Below are 23,567 nucleotides of genomic sequence, written 5' to 3'. Positions count from 1 at the left end.
ACTCTCCCTGGGGCCTCTGCATTCCAGCTTGGCTCTCAGAGTTGGTTCTGTGAGAAACAGCATTGGGTGCATTTGTTCTCTCGATGCTATTTTTAAGTCAGAAATCAATGTTAATAGACACTGATGGGAGAAGATAAGAATCAGTGATCACATGGGATTGAAAAACTAGTTGCACCATGTTTTTCTTAGTGCCGTGTGTGTGTGTGTGTGTGTGTGTGTGTGTGTGTGTGTGAGAGAGAGAGACAGAGAGAGAGAGGGAGAGAGAGAGAGAGAGAGAGAGAGAGAGAACAGGCATTAAACTCTTAGACAGTCGAATGCCTACACTAAAAGGAACTACACAGAGTCAGAGAGATCTAGTTAAATGATTCAGTTCTAAGGGTCCGGGATCCGATCGAGGCCTAACAGCATCGTCTTCAGTTTGGTCCTATTAGCTCGTGATTGATCGCGGAGAGGAAGCAAAGGCACAAATGTCAGTCTAAGGGGAAGCGCCTGCCGGGGGGACTTCTCCCTCCAGACCCACCTGGAAGCTGCCTCACCTTCTCTCGCTACCGAGGGTCTGTCATACAAAGTGAAGTAAGTCAGAAAGAGAAAAACGAATACCGTATGTTAACGCGTATATATGGAATCTAAAAAAAAAAAAAAAAAAAGGTTCTGAAGAACCTAGGGGCAGGACAGGAATAAAGACGCAGACGTAGAGAATGGACTTGAGGACACGGGGAGGGGGAGGGGAAGCTGGGACGAAGTGAGAGAGTGGCATGGACATGTATACACTACCAAATGTAAAACAGATAGCTAGTGGGAAGCAGCCGCATAGCACAGGGAGATCAGCTCGGTGCTTTGTGACCACCTAGAGGGGCGGGATAGGGAGGGTAGGAGGGGACATGGGGATGTATGTATACGTATAGCTGATTCACTTTGTTATAAAGCAGAAGCTAACACACCATTGTAATGCAATTATACTCCAATAAAGTTGTTAAAAATAATAATTATAATAAAATAAACCGAAAAATAAAATAAAAAGGACGGAAAGAAGGAGCTAAATTGGCTGAACTAAGTGGTGTTGCTGGAAGATGCCCCTGGCTCAAGTGTTGCCTCAACTTTTGAAGTTCTTCCAGGACACCTTGTGCTTACTTGTTCCCTCCCCTTCCTGCTGTTTTGCAGATCCATCCACTAGGGAATTGCGTGGCAGGAAGGTGTGATTTTTATTTAGTTTGCTCCTGATTCCTTGTTTGCATAGCACCTGCGTGCCGCCTGCAGCCCTGGGGTTCAGGTAAGAGCCTTAGGAAACAATTTCTTTAAATTCAGTTTAAGGCATCAGAGTCCTAAAGCAGCTCTTGTATTACTGGTGTGTGATAATCCTGCTGAAGTAGGTATCTGTCTACAGGGCTTTGGGTAGGAAAGGGGTTAAGCCACTTCCGAAATACATTCTTAAGAGGCTAAAAAAGAGACAGAAGCAGATTTTGAAGTTCTTCTGCTAGAACTCTGCAGACTGGCTGCGAGGAGGGATGAAACCGTAGAGTAAATCATGAGAATTAGCAGACCTTTCTAGAGAGCTTTCCAGAGAAGCCCATGGATTATTCTGCACACATGGTAACATGTACATTTGTATATTCGTGGCAATACTAACTTACCCAGTGCAGTTTAAAACAAGGCCTTCAACATATGTTGAAGAAGAAATACATACGTACAAAGTATAGAGAAAGTGGAAGAAAATGTATTCACTGAAGGCAATTTGGAGATTTACGTTCTTGGACCGTCACATCTGGGAGGGATGCTGGGTTCCTTGCAGTTTTTGCAACCTTTAGAGGCTAGAGGTTTGGAGACCCAGTAAAGATTGCTCAGCTGGGCTCTGGCAGGTCTTTATTAAATCTTTGTATTTGGGCAAGTAAGAAAGATGAAGAGTAGAAACCTTTAATCTTGGCCGTGAATTAGGGACGACATGTCCTTGGAGAAAATTAATCAGGAGGGGCCCTGAGTAACCTTTCAGAAAGAAATTCAGTCGTGAAGGAGAATGTAGGTCAAGCGTAGGAGAAACAACCCAGAAATAAGAAGTAAGAACCTATTTCATTTGGGTCTAACAAACAGTGACTCCAAAGCCATTTGCAGTCTGTATCCCTCTGCCCCTAACCGTTTCCGTATGTCAGGTTTGTGGGGTCACAGGGGCTTCCCAGGGTCCCTCCTTCCCCCTGACTTGACATTCAACAGAAGGACTGTGTCCATTCTCTTTGCGTTCACACGGACTTTATTGCTCTAAGGCAGGGCCTGCTGTGGGATTTTTAAGGTATCACCTGAAGGGTTTTTGACCCAGTGGGTCCTCAGCAACTTTGTTGGGCTGAGTGACTACAGATGTTAGACCCTCCTCACTTTGGATGAGCACGCACACCTTTGACAGCTGAAGCCTTACATCCATCAAAACTTAGGTTAGCTCCAGGAGGGAACCTAAACAACAGGCTTGGGCAGGTTAGCAGCACGCGTGTTTCTCTCTCACGTCAAAGATGGGCTGGGAGGGCAGCCCTGGTCTGCGCTGTCATCAGACCAGGATTTCTCTGTCCCCAAAGTGTTGCCCTCCAGTTCATGAGGGAGGGCGCACCCCTTCCCGTGAAGGTCCTGGCCCATCAGGTGCACGTGTCACTTTTACCCACTTCCCACTGGCCAAAATCTAGTTTCACGGTGATACCTGGGCTGCAGGGGTGGCTGGGAAATGAGTCTATTGTGGGCAGCCACGTGCCAACCAACATTTCTGTTACCACTGATGATGGTAACATCCAGCCACCTGGATGGTAACATCCAGCCACCTCCCTGGTGAAGATTTGCATGTGGTTGAAACCAGGATAATATTTATTTATTCATTCATTCATTTATTTATTCACTGTCATTCATTCATTCAACCACTCAACAAATATTTGACTGTGAGTGCTGAAAATAAGAAAGTAGGAAGATGCAGTTGCTGTCTTCAACAAGCTGTTACCTGTAAGTGACGCTAGTCTAGGTGCTGCGTGGAGAAGGGGCGGGGTGGGGGGGGGGCAGTGATCCAGAGAAGACAAGAGGGAAGGTGGAAGCCGGGGAGGGAAGGATGGGAGACAGACGGGGTCCTAGCTCCAGTGCACTCTGGAGAAACACCAGAAGTAGGAATTAAACATTGAAACTGAGGAGCCAGCCAGAGGCTTTGTGAGAAACGGAAATGTAACTTTTTATTTTGGAAAATAACACATGAATGTAATTTCTCCACTATTCCTTGTGCAAACCGTCATGTCCTTCTTCTAAAAATGTTTTCTTTAGAGATGGTGCCACAGCCTATCTCACTGCTTCTTCGGGAGCAAAGCACGTTCCTTTATTCATGATCCTTTGTTGAAGTTTGTCTACCTGCCGGGCCTGGGGTGATACGTCTCCGCCCGTGTCAAGTGTGCAGAACCAGGGAGAGAATCGCAGAAGGATGGATGTTTGCTTTTACCTCAGCTCTTCTCTGGCTGGAGAGCAAAATGGAGTTTATCCCAATTTGACACCTATAGGAGCTCCTGATCCTTTTTGTTACTGGAATAATTGTAACACATTTTGAAACAATTAAAAGGGAAAAATCTAGACCCCCTGCAGAGGTTGGCCTGTGCAAGTTAGATTTGACTACGACCAGTCACTTCTGAGTTAAACAGAAGAGGAAGGTGTAGGTTATTTATGGAATTTGGCTCTAAGAAAACTCAAGTCAATTTCCTGAAATGGCGTAAGTTTGTGATTTTAAAGGGAAACATCTGTCCTTCCGTCCCCAAATACTTCTATTTGCATCAAACTGCACCCTGAGACTCATGGAGGCTTCCATATGATGGCGATGTGACCCTCTGGATGACAGTCTAGCTGGGTTTTAAAAATGTATATGTAGAAATAGTTTTATAGGCACTGTAAAACAGCATTTTAAAAAAAGATAAGCTCCCATAACCTCACCATTCCAAAGCCACCACGTGCGTTTGGATATATTTGCTTCTAGTTTTTGTTACTATGCACATAGGCACACGTTGCTTTATTGCGCTTCACAGACAGCGCGTTTTGTCGCAAACTAAACATCTGTGGCAACCCTACATTGAGCATTTGCTCACTTCGTCTCTCTGTGTTCCATTTGGGTAATTCTCACAATATTTCAAACTTTTTCATCACCGTTACATTCGTTCTGATGATCTGTGATCTTTGATGTTACTACCGCTACTGCTGAAGCCTCAGACAATGGTTAGCATTTTTCAGCAATAAAGCATTTTTAAAATTAAGGTATGTACACTGTTTTTCCACATAAGGCCATGCACACTTAATAGACTACGGTATGGTATAAACATAGCTTTGATATGACCTGGAAACCAAGAAATTTGTGTGACTCCATTTTTTTCTGATCTCCACCTTATTGCAGTGGTTCTGGAACCAACTTTTCTACTCTCTGTCTCTGAATTTGACTGTTCTCAGTACCTCATGTAAGTGGAATCACACAGCATTTGTCCACTTGTGACTGGCCTAGTTCACTGAGCACAGCGTCTTTAAGGTTCACCCATGTTGTAGCCTGTGTCAGAACTTCCCTCCTTTTTAAGGCTGAATCATATCTATCCATCATATGGGTGGACCACGTTTTGTTTATCCATTCATGCATCAATGGACACGTGGGTTGTTTCCACCTTTTAGCGATTGTGGACAGCATTGCTGCTGTGAACATGGGCGTAGAAATATCTGCGGGAGTCCCTGCCCTCGGTTCTTTTGCGTGTATACCCGGAAGTGGGATTGCCGGAGCAAATGCTAATTACATGTTTGCTTTACTGTTCAAAATGTGCTTTCATGCACAATGTGCTCGAATTTGGTTTTTACAGTAGCCCTGTGAGGGAAGCATTAATCTCTCCTCTGGCTGCAAGGAGGGGTTTGCCCAAAGTGAAACGGTCAGTTGGAGTTTCTTTGCCCAAAGTGAAACAGTCAGCGGGGGTTTCCTGACTTGGAACGTGGCTCTCTCCCGGATCGCCCACCATTAGAGTCTCCCCAGTCACACGCGTCCTTCCAAGGACAGTGTCCTTCGATTGTGAGCGGCCAGTCTGCTCCCAGCTGCCCCCCGACCCGCCCTGACTGTGCTGTCCAAGCTGGGCCACTGCAGAGAGCAGAGGCTTTGTCCGTGGCCCCGGCGACAAGAGTTTCTCCCTTCAGTCTGTTTCCGTCTTTCCGTTCAGCTCTGTCATCTGAGCCATGAGGATCTGGTGGCTCTTGTTCGTCTCCGGGGCCTGCGCAGGGATGGTGAGCTCACAGGACACCTGCAGGCAGGGCCACCCTGGCGTCCCCGGGAACCCAGGTCACAATGGATTGCCCGGGAGAGATGGACGTGATGGAGCAAAGGGCGACAAGGGGGACGCAGGTACCCACCACCTGTGCCTGCAGCTGCCCCCCGCTCATCCCCCTTCCTTTCACCTCCTTCATTCATTCATTGCCTGTGTGCTCACCCCTCTCCATCCGTCCATCCATCCGTCCATCCATCCATCCATCCATCTATCCATCCATCCATCCATCCATCCATCCATCCATCCATCCATCCATCCATCTATCCATCCATCCATCCATCCATCCATCCATCCATCCATCCATCCATTGCCCAGAAGACACTGATGGAGAGCCTGCTCCGGCCAGATCCAGACTGGGTGTGGGGTACAGGGCAGCACGAGCCATGAGGACCCCTGTCCTCGTGGGCTTTCCCACTGAGTGGGGCTGCCTGTCTGCTGGCCACCATCTCCGATACTACAGGGCCGTTTCCAGGAGCTTGTGATGTCATAGATCTTTCTGCCTCAGGCGACAGGTATGAGGGGTCTTTGGCACCGGGTCCTAGAGAGACATCCGACGGGTAGGTCTCTGGCAGGGAGCACCCAGCACGGTGCAGGCCTTGCCGTGAGGCAGGCGGTGCAGAACGCCAGAGAGCAGGAAGGGCCCTAGAGCCACACAGCCGCTCCTCGGGTATCCGTGCTGTGTCCCGGGACCTCCCCACGGCTTGGGGACTTGGGGACAGGATCCAGCCTCTGGGAGGGACAGTCCCAAAAGCCAGGATGTGTGAGTGGTTTCCATGACAAAAACCTGTAAGGCTTGATTTCTGAATGGGGTTCTTGAGCCCTGGTCTGACCATAGGGTCGTACACCTAAGATGTAAGCAGAGGACCCATCTGGGCGCAGGAAGAAAACATTGAAACTTCTAGTGACGTCTTAAAAGATAAATTCAGGTGAAGAAAAAATTGAGGTTTTAAAACGCTTGCTATATGAATCCGTGTGAATGGCCTCACTTGGTCGGTTTGCAGATACACACGTGTCATTTGAGGCCTGGACCATGTCCCATGGGAAGAGTGGTGGCCCACAGTGTGAGCACGCTCGCCGGGACCCTCCCGCGTTCACTGACCTTCAGCGTGTTGGGATGTTTTGCACTAAGTGTGCCTGGACCGGGGGTTCTCAGATTATGCTGTTGAACTCACAAAGAGATGGGTGCTGAAAATACTCCCGCAAAAAAACTGATGGTTGAGGGTGAACTTGATAATGCAAAGCAGTAAAGAATCCTGAGAAGGGCAGAGCTGCCATTTCTATTAATGTGAATTCTTCAGATGTGCATTAGAAGGAAAAAACAATGATGAACGTCAGTCAGACCTGTCAAGACGTCTACCCCGCCAACCTGGAAAGTATTATAACTGTGGGCAGGTGAATTTACATTTACGTTCATTGACATGCCCTTGTCCTGACTGTGGATGTCCCAAGGGTATCACAGACTCATAGGAAGGTGCACACCAACTAAGTAAGGCATTTCAGGACTCGCGAGAAGCGTGAACACAAGCGCTGTCATTTTTCTCGGTACGCCGTATGGAAGCCTCACCAACCTTAATGATAAACATTGAGAAACCTCTTTTGATATTTCTTGATTATACCAGGGAATTAGATATTCCTCTGGCAATATTAAAATGGCATAATACACAGAAAGCAATTTCAGGATGGACTGAAATTAATGCTTTGCCAGTAAGTGCTGTTAGAATATGGATTTTGAAAAAGCCTTTAAGATTTGGAGAAACAAGAATTACTCAGTGTGGGAAGTCTGCTGCACAGATGTGTGACATTCCAGGTGTTTTCAGGGCGTTTGTGGTCTAGCGTTTACTGCGTGGGCTGGATGGGGCGGAGGGTCACCAGGGGCAGTGTCCCTTCTCACCAAGCCCCGCCCTGCACTCGGCGCTGGGATCTCCTACCGGATAACAACACCGCCAGTAAGTCCACGCCGCTTTGGGGCATTAGGCCCGTCATTTCTGGTGAGTGAAAGGCCCTGTCCAAGTGAATGGCAAACCCTCCATCTTATTGAAATCCATCCCTTATCCACCCGGTGGTACCACGTGTGTACATGTATGTGTACATGTGCGTACACGTGCGTGCGTGTGCCCGCACACGCGCACAGGATACCCTGCGTCTTTGAGATCCCTCCCCCCACCCCGCCCCCGTCACTCCCACGCCCCTTCTCACTGCGAGGACCGCCTTGGATCCACCAGCGGGCTGGGCCGGGAGAAGCGCGGGAAGGCATCGCTCAGATGATGCTGTCAGAACCTGACTCCGCTGCCCTCCAAGCGTGACGGCCCGATGCTGGCCTTTCTCCTGGGCGGCTCTTTGTGGGCCTCCTGTATCATCCCTCGGAGTGGACGATGCACTCGCTGCCTGCACCCCCGGGGCTGGGGCACGTGCTCTCCGCGGCCGCAGTTTTCTCACCCGGCTCCGCGGAGGCGCCCGCCGCCCAGGGAACCTCAGCGCTTGTGCTGCGTCGGGCAGCCTCGCCGGCTTCTCCTTTACACTCTTCTCGGTGGAAGTGTCGCATCCGTCTACGTGACTCAGACTGCGGGCTCACAGCCTCGCTTTCTCTACAAACGTCTGAGTCCCCTTTGCTCCAGAGCCGAGGCAACATTTCTGCAGGCCAAGGGCGCGGGTGGGAGCCAGGTCACAGCCCCCGTCTGGCGCTCATCCTCTCTCTCCGGCTCAAGGGCGCATGTGTGCGCTGGGTGGTCGATCTCCAAATTTGGGAGGTTTAATTTAAAACGCTCGTTATAGCATATTCTATACACACAGAAGAAGATAGATGGAGAGAGAAGGAAGACAGATGCTCCTGCATCCAACACCAAATTTCTCTACCTCTCCGCTACTCATTCTCTCTCCTTCTTCCTCCATGGTGCCCGTTCTTTCAAGTTTCACATACTTCCTTAAGACTTGCACGCTACATATATAGTCTATTTAGATTATATACAACATGCATGTTTCTTAGAAGGATATTATGTCACATTTCTCACACTAAAAATTAACTTAATCTTTGTCTTACCGTTTTCAAATGTATTTGTGTGTATGTTTTATTTTTTTAATTTATTTTTTGGTTGCATTGGGTCTTCATTGCAGTGCGCGGGCTTCTCATTGCGGTGGCTTCTCTTGTTGCAGAGCACGGGCTCCAGGCGCGTGGGCTTCAGTAGTTGTGGCTCGTGGGCTCAGTAGTTGTGGCTCGCGGGCTCTAGAACGCAGGCTCGGTAGTTGTGGCACACAGGCTTCGTTGCTCCGCGGCACGTGGGATCGTCCCGGACCAGGGATTGAACCCGTGTCCCCTGCCTTGGCAGGAGGATTCTTAACCACTGTGCCACCAGGGAAGTCCCGTGTGTATGTTTTATAATGAACATGTTTTTAGAACATTACCTGTACATAGCTTACAAACATACGTGTGTGGACATAACATAGGATGCTGGTGTCCAGGGCAGCCTGTTCTGAGCATCAGGACTCCTGGGTGCAGCAGAACCTCATGGCCTGGTGTCCCAGCGGGTCTCCACAGCACCTTGACCACTGTAAGGCGCTAGAGAGATCCTTCGGGAACCCTCTCTCCCATGCCAAGTAGTGTGGTGTAACCATGGTCATCTGCACTTTCATAGGAGGCTAGTACTTCCACTCCACCCCCCCACAGAGTGATGGAAAAGGAGCACAAATGACAAAGCCACCCCCCCCAAGTCCTTGTCACGTGAGAAACACGCAATCGTGATCATCCGAGCTGGCTGCTTGGGAAGCCCACCAGTCCACTGCACGACCCGCTTCTTGGCGCACTCAGCACCCTTGCTGCTTGCCCCTGCCTGCCCTCCCCCCGCAGGTCTGTGAGGGGTGGGGTGTGCGGGTCAGGCTGGGGCTCCCTGGGACCCTCCATCGCTGACTGGGACCCACATCGAGGGAAACTGGAGCTAAAATTTTAACTTCTGCCTATTTTCTCATTTTCCATCAGGCGAACCAGGACATCCTGGTGGCCCAGGGAAGGACGGGATGACCGGAGAGAAAGGAGAACCAGGTCAGAGATGGCCTTCCATCCTGCTGTGTCCGCAGCCGGAGCCGTCAATGATAGGATAGGAATTATTAAGTGCTTACCAAGGACAAGTCCCTTACGAGGCTTCAAGGATGCTCCAGCGATAAAGGCCACACGGTCCTTCCTCCAGAAGCTCAGGGTTCACTGCAGAGATGGGCACACTTTCCATAAAGGGCCAGATAGTAAATATTTTCAGCTTTGCGGGCCACGGGTTCTCGGTCACAGCTACTCAGCTCTGCCGTCATAGGGACAAGCTGCGTAGAGGATGCCTTAGTAAGTGGGGCTGCATTCCAGTGAAACCTGAATTTTACATAATTGTCACGAATCTCAGAACATGATTTGTGACCATTTAAAAGTGTCAACTGTTCTTAGCTTGTGGGCTGTCAAAAACAGGCGGAGGCTGGACGTGGCCCGCGCTCCATGGTTTGCTGAAGCCTGATTTAGCTCTGGGCCCTGAGGAGGGACGCTGGATTCTGACTCAGCACCCGGGGTGGCACTGCAGCAGAAGGTGGCCCTTGAGCCGGGCCCTGGAGGCAGGGAGGATGCCGGCAGCTATCGCCCGAGGGGGAGGGAGGATGGTTACCACGGCAACGCGAACAGTGTTCTCGCCCCACTGGGTCGTTCTAAGTGCCTTCCTTGTGTTGACTCACTTAATACAACAGCCTACAAAGGAGACACTTTATCATCCCAGCCGTGCAGATGAGTAACCAGGTGTAGCTGGGGAATCAGCTTGTGCATAAGCGGTGGAGACTGGGCTGGATCCTGGCGTCTCACTCCAGAGCCGGAGCTTGGACCACGGCTGTCCAGTCAGGGCGTGGGAAGCGGGAGGCGCCAGGGAGGGGGGAAGGCGGAACCACGACTGCGCCACGCACCTGGCGCGGTGCACAGGCCGGCAGACGCGGCGAGCAGTGAGCGCCCACCCAGGACCACCTGACTCCAGTGAGGGGCTTCTCGGGGGGCGTCACGTCATCGGGGCTGCGCTGTCAGCTACCAAAGCAGCCCTGGTGAATCTGCTGTCTGCCTTCTTCCCTCTTCCAAAGATGCGTCCCCTCAGGGACGGGCAGAGAGCTGTCATTTCTTTCTTTTGTTTTTGGCCGTGTCGCTCGGCATGCAGGATCTTAGTTCCCCAACCAGGGATTGAACCCGCGCCCCCTGCATTGGAATCGCAGACTGTTAACCACTGGGCCTCCAGGGAAGTCCCAAATAACTGTCATTTCTAACGTGAGCCCCGATGCTGATATAGTAGAGTCAAAGGGTGTTTTGTGCACGTGTGTGTACCTGCACAGTTTAGGAGTAAATTAACTTTCAAACCCTGAGCACATGCTGGAACTGTGCACTGCCTTACCTCATTCACTTGCTCAATAATAGAAAAACCAAAGTTGTTTTCACAAGCAAAGTTTCACAAATCGTCTCTTCCTCCGTTCTTTCCTGTCCTACTCAGGAGCCGATGGAAACGTTGAAGCAAAGGGCGTCAAAGGTGATCAGGGCTCAAGAGGCCCCCCAGGGAAACACGGGCCAAAGGGACTTGTGGGCCCCATGGGAGAGAAAGGCCTCAGAGGAGAGACCGGCGCCCAAGGGCAGAAGGGGGAGAAGGGCGACGTGGGTCCCGTTGGCCCAGAAGGGCCAAAGGGCAGCACTGGACCTTCGGGCCCAACTGGTTTACCTGGCCCCGTGGGCCCCACCGGAAAGCCGGGTCCCAGGGGAGATGCCGGCCCCCTGGGGCCCCAGGGTGAGCCCGGAGCCCGGGGAATGAGAGGCTGGAAAGGGGATCGAGGAGAAAAAGGGAAAATTGGGGAGACGCCAGTCTTGCCCAAAAGCGCCTTCACCGTGGGGCTCACGGTGCTGAGCAAGTTCCCTCCGTCAGACGTGCCCATCAAGTTCGACAGGATCCTGTACAACGAGTTTGGCCACTACAGCGTGGCCACGGGGAAATTCACCTGCCACGTCGCCGGCGTCTATTACTTCACCTACCACATCACCGTTTTCTCCAGGAACGTCCAGGTGTCTTTGGTCAAAAACGGGGTAAAAGTCCTGCACACCAAGGACGGTTACATGAGCTCCGAGGACCAGGCGTCCGGTGGCATCGTCCTGCAGCTGAAGCTCGGGGACGAGGTGTGGTTGCAGGTGACGGGAGGGGAGAGGTTCAACGGCCTGTTTGCGGATGAGGACGACGACACCACGTTCACGGGCTTCCTTCTGTTCAGCAGCGCGTGATGGGTCGGGGGGCGGGGAGCAGTTCTAACTCTGTCTCTCCATCCGCCCGAATCAGCTTGGTGAAGACATTATTTGATGGTTTTACCACGTTAATTATATCACCACTGTCATAACCATAAAAAGGTGAAAGTAGGAAAGTTATTCCTAAAACTGAGTCTATAGAACTCGCTATCCTTCCAAGAGTAAATGTAAAAATACCTGCTCTGTTTATTACAGTGTATTTGATATTTTCCATCATTCCCGTGATCTGAAGAATCCTTTGCTCAGGCGTTCCTTGTGGGGAGTGTTTTGATATTTTAGTGCTCGAAGGAGCCGTGAGATGCTGTATCTCCCATCTGAATTCCGGAGGACATTACAGGGAAAGAAAAGGAAGTGTTTATTCCCTCTGTGACTAATAAGAGTTTGGGCTGGTGACAGTGGCACAGCCCAGGAAACTGCAGGACACTCTGCTCACTTTCTATCTTGGGTTTTCATCACCATTCAACTCAACAAACAGTTGTTAGTAAACTGTTTGCCAAACTTGACTCTGTTTTAGTTTCCCTCCGTATCCACAGTTCCGTATATGCAGATTCAACCAACCATGGTTGGAAAATATTTGGAAAAAAAAAATCAGGAAGTTCCAAAAAGCAAAACTTGAATTTGCCAACCTGGAAACTGCTGACATAGCATTTACACTGTACTAGGTAATTTAAATAATCTAGAGGGGAACTGCCCTGTGGTCCAGCGAATAATCCCCTCCTAAAATTCTGGAAGTGTTAACTATGCTTACGTTAACTCCATACACTTTTCCATTAGCTGAGAGCAACTAATAAAGAAGCAAGAGGAGACAAGCCCAGTGCATATTCAAGCGACAGCATCTTCCAGATCACAGCCTGGGACTCTGACGGACTTACAGCCGTTCTCTCCACACGTCAGCCAAGTCAGCACAGTTGTGACAGTATCTTCATTCCTTGGGAAAATGGGAATTTTCTGAATTATCATTATAAGCAGTCAGCACTGCTATAGATGAAAAGGTGAAAAATTACTTGGTTTTGGAAAACTTTGGATATATGTGGAAATCATTTCTGTTTATAGGTATTTTATTGGCTTTCCTTAATGTATGTTTCTTCTAGAACAGAGCCAGGACTCGGGTGAAGCACGTGAGACACCTCAAGTCCCCCACTTGCCTTGGCGCCCTAACGTTGGCCCAGCTGTAGGGACTGATCATTTTCTTTATTGAGCCAGAGTGTCCTTATGCTTTGGCTTCTTTCAATTGCAATAAGCCGAGCTGTTTTTCCCCAGTGTTAAGTCTGGTGTTGTTATGGATCAAACAATTCATGTACTAACTCCCTTCTAATTAGGGTCAGAACTTTATAGGTGAGATAGGCGTAAAGAAAAAAAGTACAGTTTATGACCAGAATATTGGATACAAGCTTTCATAAAATTTTTTTTTTTTTGCAGGGCAAATGTATAAGATGAAATGTAAAACATGTTATAAAGAACTTCGAAAGGATAAAGTTGATTGGGGAGGTGTCTGATCTGCCATTTGGAATTATCTCTCATCTGCTGTCTGTGGATCTGGTCTGCAGTTTTTACAAGTCTAACTACGCCAGGCTCCCTGAGACACAAGACACCTCGTTAACGTAGCACAAGCCAGCATCCTTTGAGGGTGTTTTTACGCTTCAATTGTTTGCATTAAAAATGGTTAGGAACCATTCTGGGCTAAAGAAAAGCTCTTAGATTTGAAACTCCTTTTAAAAAATATGATAAAGTAAGTAGTTTTGTCACATATATTGATGAATATTTTTACATGGCAGATTTGACAGCTGTGTAAGGGCCTGCCGCGCAGGCCTGCAATGTGGGGTGGCTGTCCCCAAGGACCAACCAGCCACAGACGATGCGGTATTAATCGCCACGGAGTTAGGACTTCGGGGATTTTAAATAATTTGGAATCTGATGAAAAAGTCAGCAGAAGATGAAATCACGACTTACTGTATGTACACAAACGAACGCAGAATTTCTAGTTAAGCTGTAGAGACTTGTGTAAGCGCACCCTGGCATCGCCTTTACTAAATTTTCATTGTTCTCTTTTTATCACTGGGGCTTTTTCTCCGCACCAGGCTACTCTGAAAACAAACTCCATTTAACAGTAAATTGTTGTGAGGACGAAAGGGGCGGGTTAGAAGCCCGCCCCAGTTGGCCCTCGCTTCTGGCTCTCTGGAACTTCAGAGAATGTTCCGGGGCTGCTCACATCCAACAGGTGTTCCCAGGAGCAGACTCTACCTCAGGCCCACGCATTCAGGTGAGATACAAGGTTCCGTTGGCGCTGGTCCTTGGTACAGGGACACGAAACATCCTTCGGCAGGGCACGCAATGCCCTGCGCGCCGGGCGCTGGGGGACTGGATCAGGGGCGTCCGGTTCCGCCCGAAGCCGAGGCCCAGCAGCAGCCTCCGCGCTGTCCTCCAACAGGGTCATCCTCACGGGCCGTACAGGGGATGCTCCGAGCGCTGCACAGCCTCCGCTCGCGGACACCGGGAGGGCGCCCCCCAGCCCCATCCCTCACCCTCTCCGTCGCTGCCCTCCCGCCCCCGTACTCCCTCCGTCGGTGACTGCAGCTTGGCAGATTCCACCCCCCAACAAGCTGCGTTGTCGATTATGTTATCGATCACTGCGAATTTACAGTCGATGGATGGAGGTCCACCGACAGCTCTGGCTGCAGGGCTGGGACGTGCGGGCGCAGTGCCTTGCGTCTCGCACCCTCCTGGAGCGGAGGCCTACGGAGGGCGACGGGTCTCGGTTCAGGGTGCCGGGCAGCGGTCGGCCTGCCGCCCACGTGTGTTCCCGGCAGCGGGTGCGAGGCTCGGCGCCGCGCAGACCCTGCCACCCGCCCGGCTACGTGAGAGGGCGGGGCGTCCTGCGGTTCCCCCTCCAGGCGCGTGGGGGCGCTAGACGCGGCGGCCCGGGAAAGCAGCGGGCGACGCTCTGGCCCTGGGGACGCCGATGTGCGCTGGCCCCGCGGCCTCCTGCCCTTCCCGGAAGCGCGGGGTCACGTGGGAGGCGGGCGCTGCCGTGGAGACGCGGCGCGCTCTCCGGCGGAGCTGCGGGCTGTGTACTGGAGTCCGGTTTCGTGGGCCCTCGCGGCGCGGAGCGGCTGCAGCGGCGCGATGCTGTGCGCCCGGCGGCTGGGCGGCCTCGGGGCCGGGCTCCGGGGCCGGTGGGTCAGCACCAGCTGGTCCCCGGTGGGCGCCGCCTTCAACGTCCAGCCCCAGGGCCGTCGCCTGGACCTGTTCGGCGAGCGCCGGGTGAGCGGCCCGCGGGACCCGGGCGGGGTCGTCGGGGTCCGGGCGGCGAGCCCGCCTCCCGCGGGAGGGAGGTGTCGTTTGCCCGGGGTGACCTTGCGGGCGGCCCCCCGGCTCTGAGGGGCAGGTGCCGGGGGGCGGGGCGGCCCCAGGTTCGGGTCCAGCACCTGCCCAGCGAGGGCCCCAGGTGCAGTGGTCCTGAGCGCGTCCCCCGAACTCCCAGCCGTGTAGCTCAGACCCGACCGCAGTGAGGCGCGGGCCGCGCGGTGAGCTCACCTACGGCCTCGGTGTCTTGATACCAGGACCCGCTTCTGTCAATTAGTGTAATTAGTCTTTCCATTGATGCCCGAAGTGACGTTATTAATATTTTCCCAAGCTTTTCGGCTTTGTTTCTTTTCCTTTAAAACACCGAGTTGGAGAAGAGTCTGTTGTCCCCTAAGGCGGTGCAGCCCATCACGTAGATTTTCCCACAGAAAATCACTGACTTCTTGTGTTGTTCTAGTTGTTTGTGTATCCACGCGACCCGCTCGGTGTCTGGCATTTAGTAGACACTCATTATTTTTTTCTTTTTTAAAATTTATTTTATTGAAGTCGAGTTGATTTACAATGTTGTGTTAATTTCTGCTGTACAGCGAAGTGACTCAGTTATACACATATACATCCTTTTTCGTATTCTTTTCCATTATGGTTTAGCCCAGGATATTGAATATAGTTCCCTGCTCTCTACAGTAGGATCTTGTTGTTTATTCATCCTGTATATAATAGTTTGCATCTGCTAACCCCAAACTCCCACTCCTTCCCTCCTCAACCGCCCACCTCCTGAAACTCATTATTGAATGATTGACTGAATTAAAGGTGAGAGGAAGGAAAGCTTGGAAGGGATTCACCTGTGCCTGCTTTCCTTTGCATTTATGGATTTTGCTCACTTTGCACCGTTACTTTTATTTTTGCCTTTTTAATTTTTTCATTATTTCTACTATTGCCTTTCTTGGAAAGATGAGTGTGGGATATAATTACAGTGAGCCTAATAATGTGAGTTTTTCTTATTTAACGCCCAAATTTCTTCGTTTTAAAATTATTTTTGAATGAAATTTGCTACACCAACTTCCATGGGGGTAAATAACGTTGGTACTGACGTAATTGGTGTGAGAACGAGCACAGCCTGTGGGTACTGAGCAAAAAGACGTGAGGGGTAAGCTTGGTTATGGGGTGGATGAAATAGATCTAATTTTAGCTTTATTAATTTTTCTTTTGTACATCATAATTTTAGGTGCTGATAGCAGATTTTCAAATACGTGAATTGGTTTTTGATTAAAAAAAGAAACCCAAAGGCTTATGTAGTTTTCTGGTATCACCATAACTTGGTAGGCTGAGATTTAGAATTCCCAGAGGAGTGTGGGGAGGTGTGCTGAGAAGTGAAAATAAAGTCTGTAATTGAATCATATTAAATCATTGTAATAACCAAGTATATTTTTGGTCCTAATTCTGTTTCGCCGCTGCCTGTCTTTATTTTCTCCAACTCGTTAATATGGTTTGAAAAGAAGTTAACAACTTCCTGCATTCCTTCTTGCAGAAACAGTGGGCCTTGTCAGGCCTGAAAGCTTCGCCTCTTGGTAGTTCCCGCAATTGACATGTTAAGCGTCTCTTGATACAAAGCTGTCTACACAGCGGTCTGGCCCTGTTCATTTGCCTCATTCGTGAGTTCCTGCCTGTGTTGGGCCCTGCGTTGGGCAGCTGGTTAAAATGGCGAAGAGCGGGGTTCCTAGTCCCCGGAGCTGCCCTTCTGCAGAGGCGAGACTTTCCAACACCAGTTGCAGTCCACGAGCGTGGAGAATGTGTGGGCTTTAGGGATGCTTGGAGCAAGTTGAGGTTGTGGCTTTCCCACTGTTTGCTAGTGACCACAGACATGTTTGTTTAACCTCTGAAAGTGTTACCTTATCTGTAAAAAGGTGATTGATGGTTTGTGCTCTAGGATTGTGTGATTTACACGGGAGAACCTGTGTAAAGTACATGGTACACTTTTGGCGTGCCGTCGATGTGTAATAAGTGTTTGTGGTTTTTGTCTGCCTTCCTGGACATCATAACAAGTGTGATCGAACCGGTACAAGAAGATGGTCCTTCCTTCCCATTAGATAGTGATTTTTATCTTTATCAAGGTGTTGAAATGCTTTTGGAAGGTATAAAACTTGCTGGCAGTTTCCGCCTGTGACTTGGTTTAGCATGTTTATTAAATCTTTCTAAAATATATATGTACTCAGCAATCAACTCACCGTTCCTAGTTCATAGCTTGTGGAGTGCTTGACGCTGTGCCCTGGACCTCACTCAGTGCCAGGCAGGGTCTTGAGAACTTACTAACCTTGTTCCTGTGTCCGTGCTGTGAGACACAGCACATATTGTCATCCCTTCATGCCTGATGAAGAAATTAGGCCAAGGAGGAGAGAGAACTTGACCAGGGTCACACAGCTGACATTTGTTAAATGCTTTCTGTGTGCCAGGCACTGTTAAAATGTTTTTTGAAAACGTGTGTCGTTTAATCCTTGCCACTTCGTGAGTTAGGTTCTGTGGTAGTGACAGAGCTGGATTTTGAACCCATATCATTCTATTTTTGTTTTTTATAAAATAATTAAAAATTGAAAAATTACATTCTAAAACGTTTTTAGTGTCATATGTGGAATGTCGCGGGGAATGTGAAAGTGATACCTGTGATGACAGGTGTCACCATGATACGAAATATCAATGAAAACCAAGATTTTGTTTATGAAAAAAGTATTTGTATTGAATACCCCTGGGTCATGTTTTTAGTTATCGGTGGAAACTGTTCTTTGGGTTTCAGGGCCTGTTTGGAGTTCCTGAGCTCAGCGCCCCAGAAGGATTCCGTGTCGCCCAGGAGAAGGCCTTGAGGAAAACGGAGCAGCTGGTGCGCCGCGTGTGCTCTGCGCCTCCTGGGCCCCAGACCGTGCTCATCTTTGACGAGCTCTCGGACTCCTTGTGCAGGGTGGCCGACTTGGTAAGACGCCGGGCATGGGCCGCAGACCACTTCTCACTTTTGCAAGTTAAGCTCAGTGTATTAGGTTCAGTACTGGACTGTAAAGTTAGGAATGTCTGAACTGTTTGAGAGCTCTTGGGTGTAATCTGTTATAGTGAAGTGTGCTGTTGAATGGGAGGAATGTATAGGAAAGGTCAGATTTAGTACTCATACTTTAATACGTATATTTAATAAAATAGATATGTAATATGTAATGGAAGAATGATTACGCACATGGCAAAGAGTCTTCATGTTACAGAGGTTCTTCATTTATAAAAATGTCTACCAAAATTCTAGTAGAACATTTATCTGTACCTTTACAATAAAATTAATCTTAGAAGAAAACTAGTTTTTATAAGCCTTTTCAGGAATGTCTTTTCTGATCAAAAATAAGGTTTTGACATCAAACTGCTTGTATCAAAGGCGTCTTTTCCCCATGTTTTGAAGTTGAGATAGACGTGCCCTCAGGTCTCTCCTCCAGCTGAGACGCCCACGGCCGAGGTGGAAGCAGGCTTCCCTCTCAGCCCGGGGTGGCTGCGACATCGTAGTGGCGCGCAAGTCCCCAGTCGTGGTCACGCCTGCTCCTGTCTGTACAGCTCTTTCTTCACGTTCATTCTACGCCCAGCCCCACCCTGGCCGGGCACTGGGAGTGTGGTCCGACCTCGTGGGGCTTATGTTCTGGTGTTGGCTGTTTTGTAGCTCTTGTTGGCACTGGACCCAGCTAAGAGCTTCACCTGGATTGACTGATGCAGCCTTCTGGGCATGTCTCCACCTGTCGACGAGGAAAGAAAGGCACTAAGAGGTTAAGTTCCCCGGCCCATGAATGGTGGAGCTGGGCTTCGTGTCCAGGCAGTCTGGCCGCAGAGGCCTCGCTCTCCACGCTTCCAGGGCTGCTGCCGCCCGGGCCGGATGGAACCTTACCTGGAGTGGCAGGAAGGTCACCTCCCCATCTTGTGAGAAAGTGTTTATTTTCAAAATTATTACGCAGTAAAATCTACTTCTTCTAAGGGATGGTGAAGGTCTGTGAACGTGGACTCTGTGTGCACGTAGCTGCCCCGCGGTCAGGCTGCGTAACTTCCATCACCCCCAGAACGCTCCCTGTGCGTCGCACCACCTTGCCTCTCACCTCTGGCAACCTCTGATCTGTTCTCCATCCCCGTAGTTTGTCTTTTCTTAAGTATCAGGTAGGTGGAATCATATTTACTGTTTGAGGCTGACTTTCTTCACCAGGGTGGCAGCTCCCCGTCTGTGGTTTCCTTCTTGGAGAGCCTCCTTGCTCTCAGCATCTGCGCTGAGCCAGTAGCACCTCCGCTGTCCTAGACCCACTGCTGCAAGTTGCCCAGTTGTAAAGAGATGGGCAGAGTATCCACCCTGAAGGGCTTTCCTGAGGGGAAGTGAGCTGTGCCGCGGGCTCCGTAGTCAGCTCTTGCTTTTTCTGGGTTCGGGTTCTGTCCCTCCAGGATGTGCTCAGCGAGGGCTCGTCTTGTTGAGGGACGTGGGAGACGTATACTGTCAGAAAAGAGGTTTCGAACCGTCTCTGCTTAACGGTGCCGCTGAAATCTGAAAGGAAAGCGCGGGTCAGCAAATTTCACTTACTTGTAATCGAGTATTGGCTTTTGTGGTCAGAAATCCCAGAACTTACTGGGTGTTTGTTGTCTTAGCCTCTGTCTTAATTAACCAGTGTTCTAGCATTTTTTCCACATTTCTACTTCTGCTCTTCACTAAAAGATTTTAACTTCTCTGCCCCATAGCTTGCCCTATTTTTGAAGTTTTTTATATTTATGAAGTTTGATAATGTCTCATTCAAAAAGACTAGGATGTGATTTATACATGTAAATATTTGGGTCAAAAAGCTCAAAGAATCTTCTTCCTTTTTTGAATTTTTAAGATTTTACCAGCTAGTGAGATCAATACCATGTAAGGCATGAGTTTTATAAACTGGTCATTTTGTTTTCTTTTTCTTTCTTAACACAGTCCCCGTGGAACTGTATTATTTTCCTCACCACTATCACAAACAAGTTTTAAAACGTATGCTGGTGTTTTGAATTTCAACATTGATTGTAAATTGTGCAGCATGCAGATGAGTAACTTATACAGCATCTTTTAAAGATTACACAGCTCACTTTTCAGGTGCCTTAGTGCAGATGTTATCCTACTGTTAGGTCAAATGTCGTATCAAACTATGGATTTATATGTTTCTGCATAAGAAACTATTTGATAATAAAATTAGGGCATTTTACTTCGTGGTGATTTTATTTCACGTTTTAGCCGTATATGTTGTCTTCGTGAGAATGAAGAAAATACGCAGTTTTTTGTAGTTTCCCTGCATTTCTGTTTTGCAGTGTACTGCAGTTAACATGAAAACTAAAATCTAGTTTTATGAGATTTCATTAAAAAAATTAAAAAAGGGATTCTGGCTTAGTTAAATTCTAAGGTCAGTACAGCAGCTCTAGTCCTGCGCCAGGTAGGCTGCAGATGGGGAGTCCTGTTTACTCAGAGGCAGTCTTTGTTCTCTGCACGACGGCTGGGATGCAGTTAACTCAGCCTTGAAAGGACACCAGGTGTGAGTGTTAACTAGAAGCGCCTCAAGCAGTGTTCCATGGAGCCAGGTGGGAACACTTAGGGAGAAAGCTCCGGATCATTTGAAGCGAGAGTCTTCTCTTTTGAATGATAGAAGTAGGAAGAATTCACTTGGTTTTTACATTTGCAGGAGGGAGACTTCTCTAAAGTCAGTAAGAGTATTTTGAAATGTATTAGGAAATGAAACGGACTTGGTTCCTGGGAATAACAGGATTAATGAATGTTCAGGAAGAAGCTGCCCCTCCCGCCGGCTTAGGAAAGTTCCAGTAATGGAAATTCCTGGTCAAGGCAAATGGCACATTTTAAAGTTCACGTTTTCGTTGTCGCCCTCAGACCCTGGAAGCAAGCTTCCCGTCAAACGCCCTTTTGCTTTTGTCTCCCCTCCATTAGGCCGATTTTGTGAAAATCGCTCACCCCGAGGCAGCGTTCAGAGAGGCCGCGGAGGAAGCCTGTCGGAGCATTGGCGCCATGGTGGAGACGTACGTCTGCCCCTCCTCCCGGACCGTGCTGGGCCGCGGGGCCCCGGGTCTGTGCCCCGCCGGCGGGGATGGGGCGTGGGCTTGGTGTGTGAGCCACAGGGCTGCCCGGGGCGGGCGGGTCGGGGGAGCCCGCGGCCTGACTCTGGGCCGCCTCCCTGTCTGCTGTCCCTCGGTTTCCTAACTGGTCAGGGGCGTGGTGGAGTGATCTGTGTCTCAGGGCTGCTGGGAGGAGGACGAGACGGTCAGCGCAAAGTGCTTGTGGTGCTGGGGGGCACGCGGCGCACACCCGGGGTCCTCGTTCTCCTCGTTGAGGGGCCGCCAGCGTCTCGGGGCGGGCAGCGCGAGGTGGAATCGCCGTCGCCCTGGAGCTGTGGCTGCGGGGCGAGAGGTCAGCGTGGTCACCTCTGCCCGGTGGCCTTGCGGTCCCCTTGGGGCTGGGATTTGGGGCATCTGGGCCCATCGTAAAGGCAGTCTGGGAGCTGCGGCAGGCGCAGGCTGGGGTGAAGTCAGGGGTGAAGTCTGTCACTTGAAAGGGATTCGGAGTAAATGTAAGAATACTGGTCAGAGTAACGGGGAGGGGGCAGGGCGCCCACCAGGACGGAGGGCCAGCCAGTGCGGGCGCCCGGCCCCCCGGCTGGAAAGACCTCGGGACCTGTGCCTCCCAGCCCAGCGGAGGCCCCTCCATCCCCCGGGGCTCGCGTGGGGCGTAAGGCTGCTGGCCGGTGCCCCTGGCAGCGTTTGCCCTTTGGGGATGGTGCTGTGAAATTTGGCTCCTTGAACGGGTAAGCTGGTCCCTGCAAACTCCAGACCCCGGCGTGCTGAAGGCGCTGGAGCCGAGGGCTGCTGGGGAGGCGAGCTAGAGCGCCGGGACCCTGCCCGGGGCCTGCGTGCTGCGTCGGTAGACCTGGGCTGCTGGTTCCGCGGGAGGACAGCGGGCGCCTCGGTTGGTAGAGAGGTGGTGTCGGAGGCTCGGCCCGCGGTCCCCCCTTGGCCATGGAGCACAGCTCAGTCCTTTGCTGGGACCAGGCCCTGCCCCCCCGGGGGGCGTGGTTGCCGCGAGGGACCTGGCCGTTGTCACTGGACAGAACCCAGAGCCTTGCCCTCCGCCCTCCTGAGCGCTGGCTCCTTCTCTCCCGTAGCCTGAGCTGCACCCTAACTGCCCAGGGCAGCTTTGAATAGGAAGCCTTCCGGTGCCCGAGTAGAATTGACTGACTTTCCAGTGGTGGAAAAGCAAGGATAAAACTGGATGTATTTGTTTAGAATTAATGCCAAATATAGACTAAAATACAGACTTTATCTCAGAGTCCTACAATGTAGGACACGATATGGGAGATCTGCTCAAACCTCGGACGTGGGTCCGGCCGGCCACCTCGGAACGGCTGCCCTTGGATGTGGGCGGCCGGGGGCCGAGCAGCCAGAGGAGGCGGCGGTCCTTGCTGACCTTCTCCCGGTTCCTGGGGCTGAGGCCGAGCCTGCCCCCGTGCTGAGCGTTTCTTGGCCGGCGGGGCTGCCTTGGTCCCTCAGGTTCAGGGTGGCCCGTGAGCACCGTGGTGACAGAGGCCCCTCGGTTCGTATGAACCTGCAGGGGTTTGATTGTGTGTGAGCTGCCCGGGGAACCTGACCGCCCACGAGCCCCTGAGTGGACCTGGCAGGCGGCACTCAGCCCTTGCCCTTCCCCGAGGCAGGAGCTCTGGCCCGTACTGTGCTCTCGGGAGAGGGACTCAGGAGCTGTCGGTGGTGCCGCGGGCGGGCAGGCGGGCAGTGCTGGGTGGGCCGGGCCCGAGTGCAGCTGCGGGCAGTAGCCGCCGCCTCTGGGAGTGGGGGCCGTGCCCAGCGTCTCGTCGAACCCTGGGGGCCACCAAGGGTCTAACCCTTTTGGACCAAGGGCATGGTAGCCGGGGCCCGTGTGGCTGCAGGGTGCGGCTCCGAAGCCTGTGCCCTCGAGCTGTCCCCGGTGTGGACCTGCCACTCCCGCGGGTGAGCCAGGGCAGCCCAGGCCCGGCGCCCAGTCAGGACTGCAGGTCGTTCCTCTCCTCCCATCCCCGCTCCTCTCCTGTTAGAGAAACCAGTGGTCCTTGGCATGTTGCTGACGCGGCTGGTTCTGGCTGGAAGCGGGGTCACGTCCTGTCTGCTCTTCTGTCCCCAGCTGTGGACTGTGGCTTTCAGTTTGTGCTTTTGCTTTCCGGGACAGTTAGTACTAACACACTTCCCGTCCCTTACTAACTGCGGTTATGCCATTCCTGGTCCAAAGGAAGAAACAAAACAATTCCCCAAACCTTTGGCCTCTGGCCATGTGGATGCTGGAACTTGACACCATTCTCTTCACGTAAAGCAAAAAAAGAAGTTACTAGAAAATCATTTAATTTTTTTTATTTGTAATTTTTCTAGGTTGAACACAAATGTGGAATTATATCAAAGTCTGCAAAAATTATTAGCTGATAAAAAACTTGTGGATTCCCTTGATCCAGAAACCAGGTACTGCTTCCTTTGCGTTCATCGCGGTTGTGACTGTGGAGCTGAGCTTGAAAGCCGTTCCCTCGGTGTCCCTGCGCTCACGGCCCCTCTGTCCGGACAGTTTCTCCCCACGCTACGAGTCCTGCACCCTCCTTGGACGCCACTCAGACGGTGTCTCCTCCGAGAGCTCTGTGCCTGTC

At 50.9% G+C, this 23,567-nt stretch overlaps 2 protein-coding genes across 4 annotated transcripts in view; both read left to right on the top strand.

Moving 5' to 3' along the window:
• The first annotated feature begins 440 nt into the window (after positions 1–440).
• Positions 441–17,782, top strand: C1QTNF9 (C1q and TNF related 9). 3 transcript variants are annotated; one of them, XR_009536829.1, is made up of 8 exons: positions 441–573; positions 1,162–1,270; positions 5,184–5,365; positions 9,259–9,321; positions 10,778–12,563; positions 12,991–13,233; positions 13,347–13,831; positions 17,663–17,782. XR_009536829.1 is itself a non-coding variant. In XM_060129397.1 (5 exons), the coding sequence occupies exons 3-5, from the start codon at positions 5,200–5,202 to the stop codon at positions 11,548–11,550; spliced, it is 1,002 nt and encodes a 333-aa protein (XP_059985380.1). In that variant the 5' UTR covers positions 441–573; positions 1,162–1,270; positions 5,184–5,199; the 3' UTR covers positions 11,551–13,259. The 3 variants fall into 3 exon arrangements, 1 of the variants encoding a protein (XP_059985380.1); XR_009536828.1 differs by having other exon boundaries at positions 10,778–13,233; XM_060129397.1 differs by lacking the exons at positions 13,347–13,831; positions 17,663–17,782 and having other exon boundaries at positions 10,778–13,259.
• The window catches only part of MIPEP (mitochondrial intermediate peptidase), a 133,605-nt gene continuing 124,629 nt past the window's right edge, over positions 14,592–23,567 (top strand). Inside the window, exons 1-4 of the mRNA XM_060129388.1 lie at positions 14,592–14,832; positions 17,663–17,836; positions 20,825–20,913; positions 23,302–23,388. Coding sequence (XP_059985371.1) covers positions 14,695–14,832; positions 17,663–17,836; positions 20,825–20,913; positions 23,302–23,388 — 488 coding nt within the window. The 5' untranslated portion in view covers positions 14,592–14,694. The remainder of the gene's footprint in view (positions 14,833–17,662; positions 17,837–20,824; positions 20,914–23,301; positions 23,389–23,567) is intronic.

The sequence above is a fragment of the Lagenorhynchus albirostris genome, chromosome 18, assembly GCF_949774975.1.
Source record: "Lagenorhynchus albirostris chromosome 18, mLagAlb1.1, whole genome shotgun sequence".
Classification (NCBI taxonomy): Eukaryota; Metazoa; Chordata; class Mammalia; order Artiodactyla; family Delphinidae; genus Lagenorhynchus; species Lagenorhynchus albirostris.
This window is presented reverse-complemented; position numbering and strand designations above follow the sequence as displayed.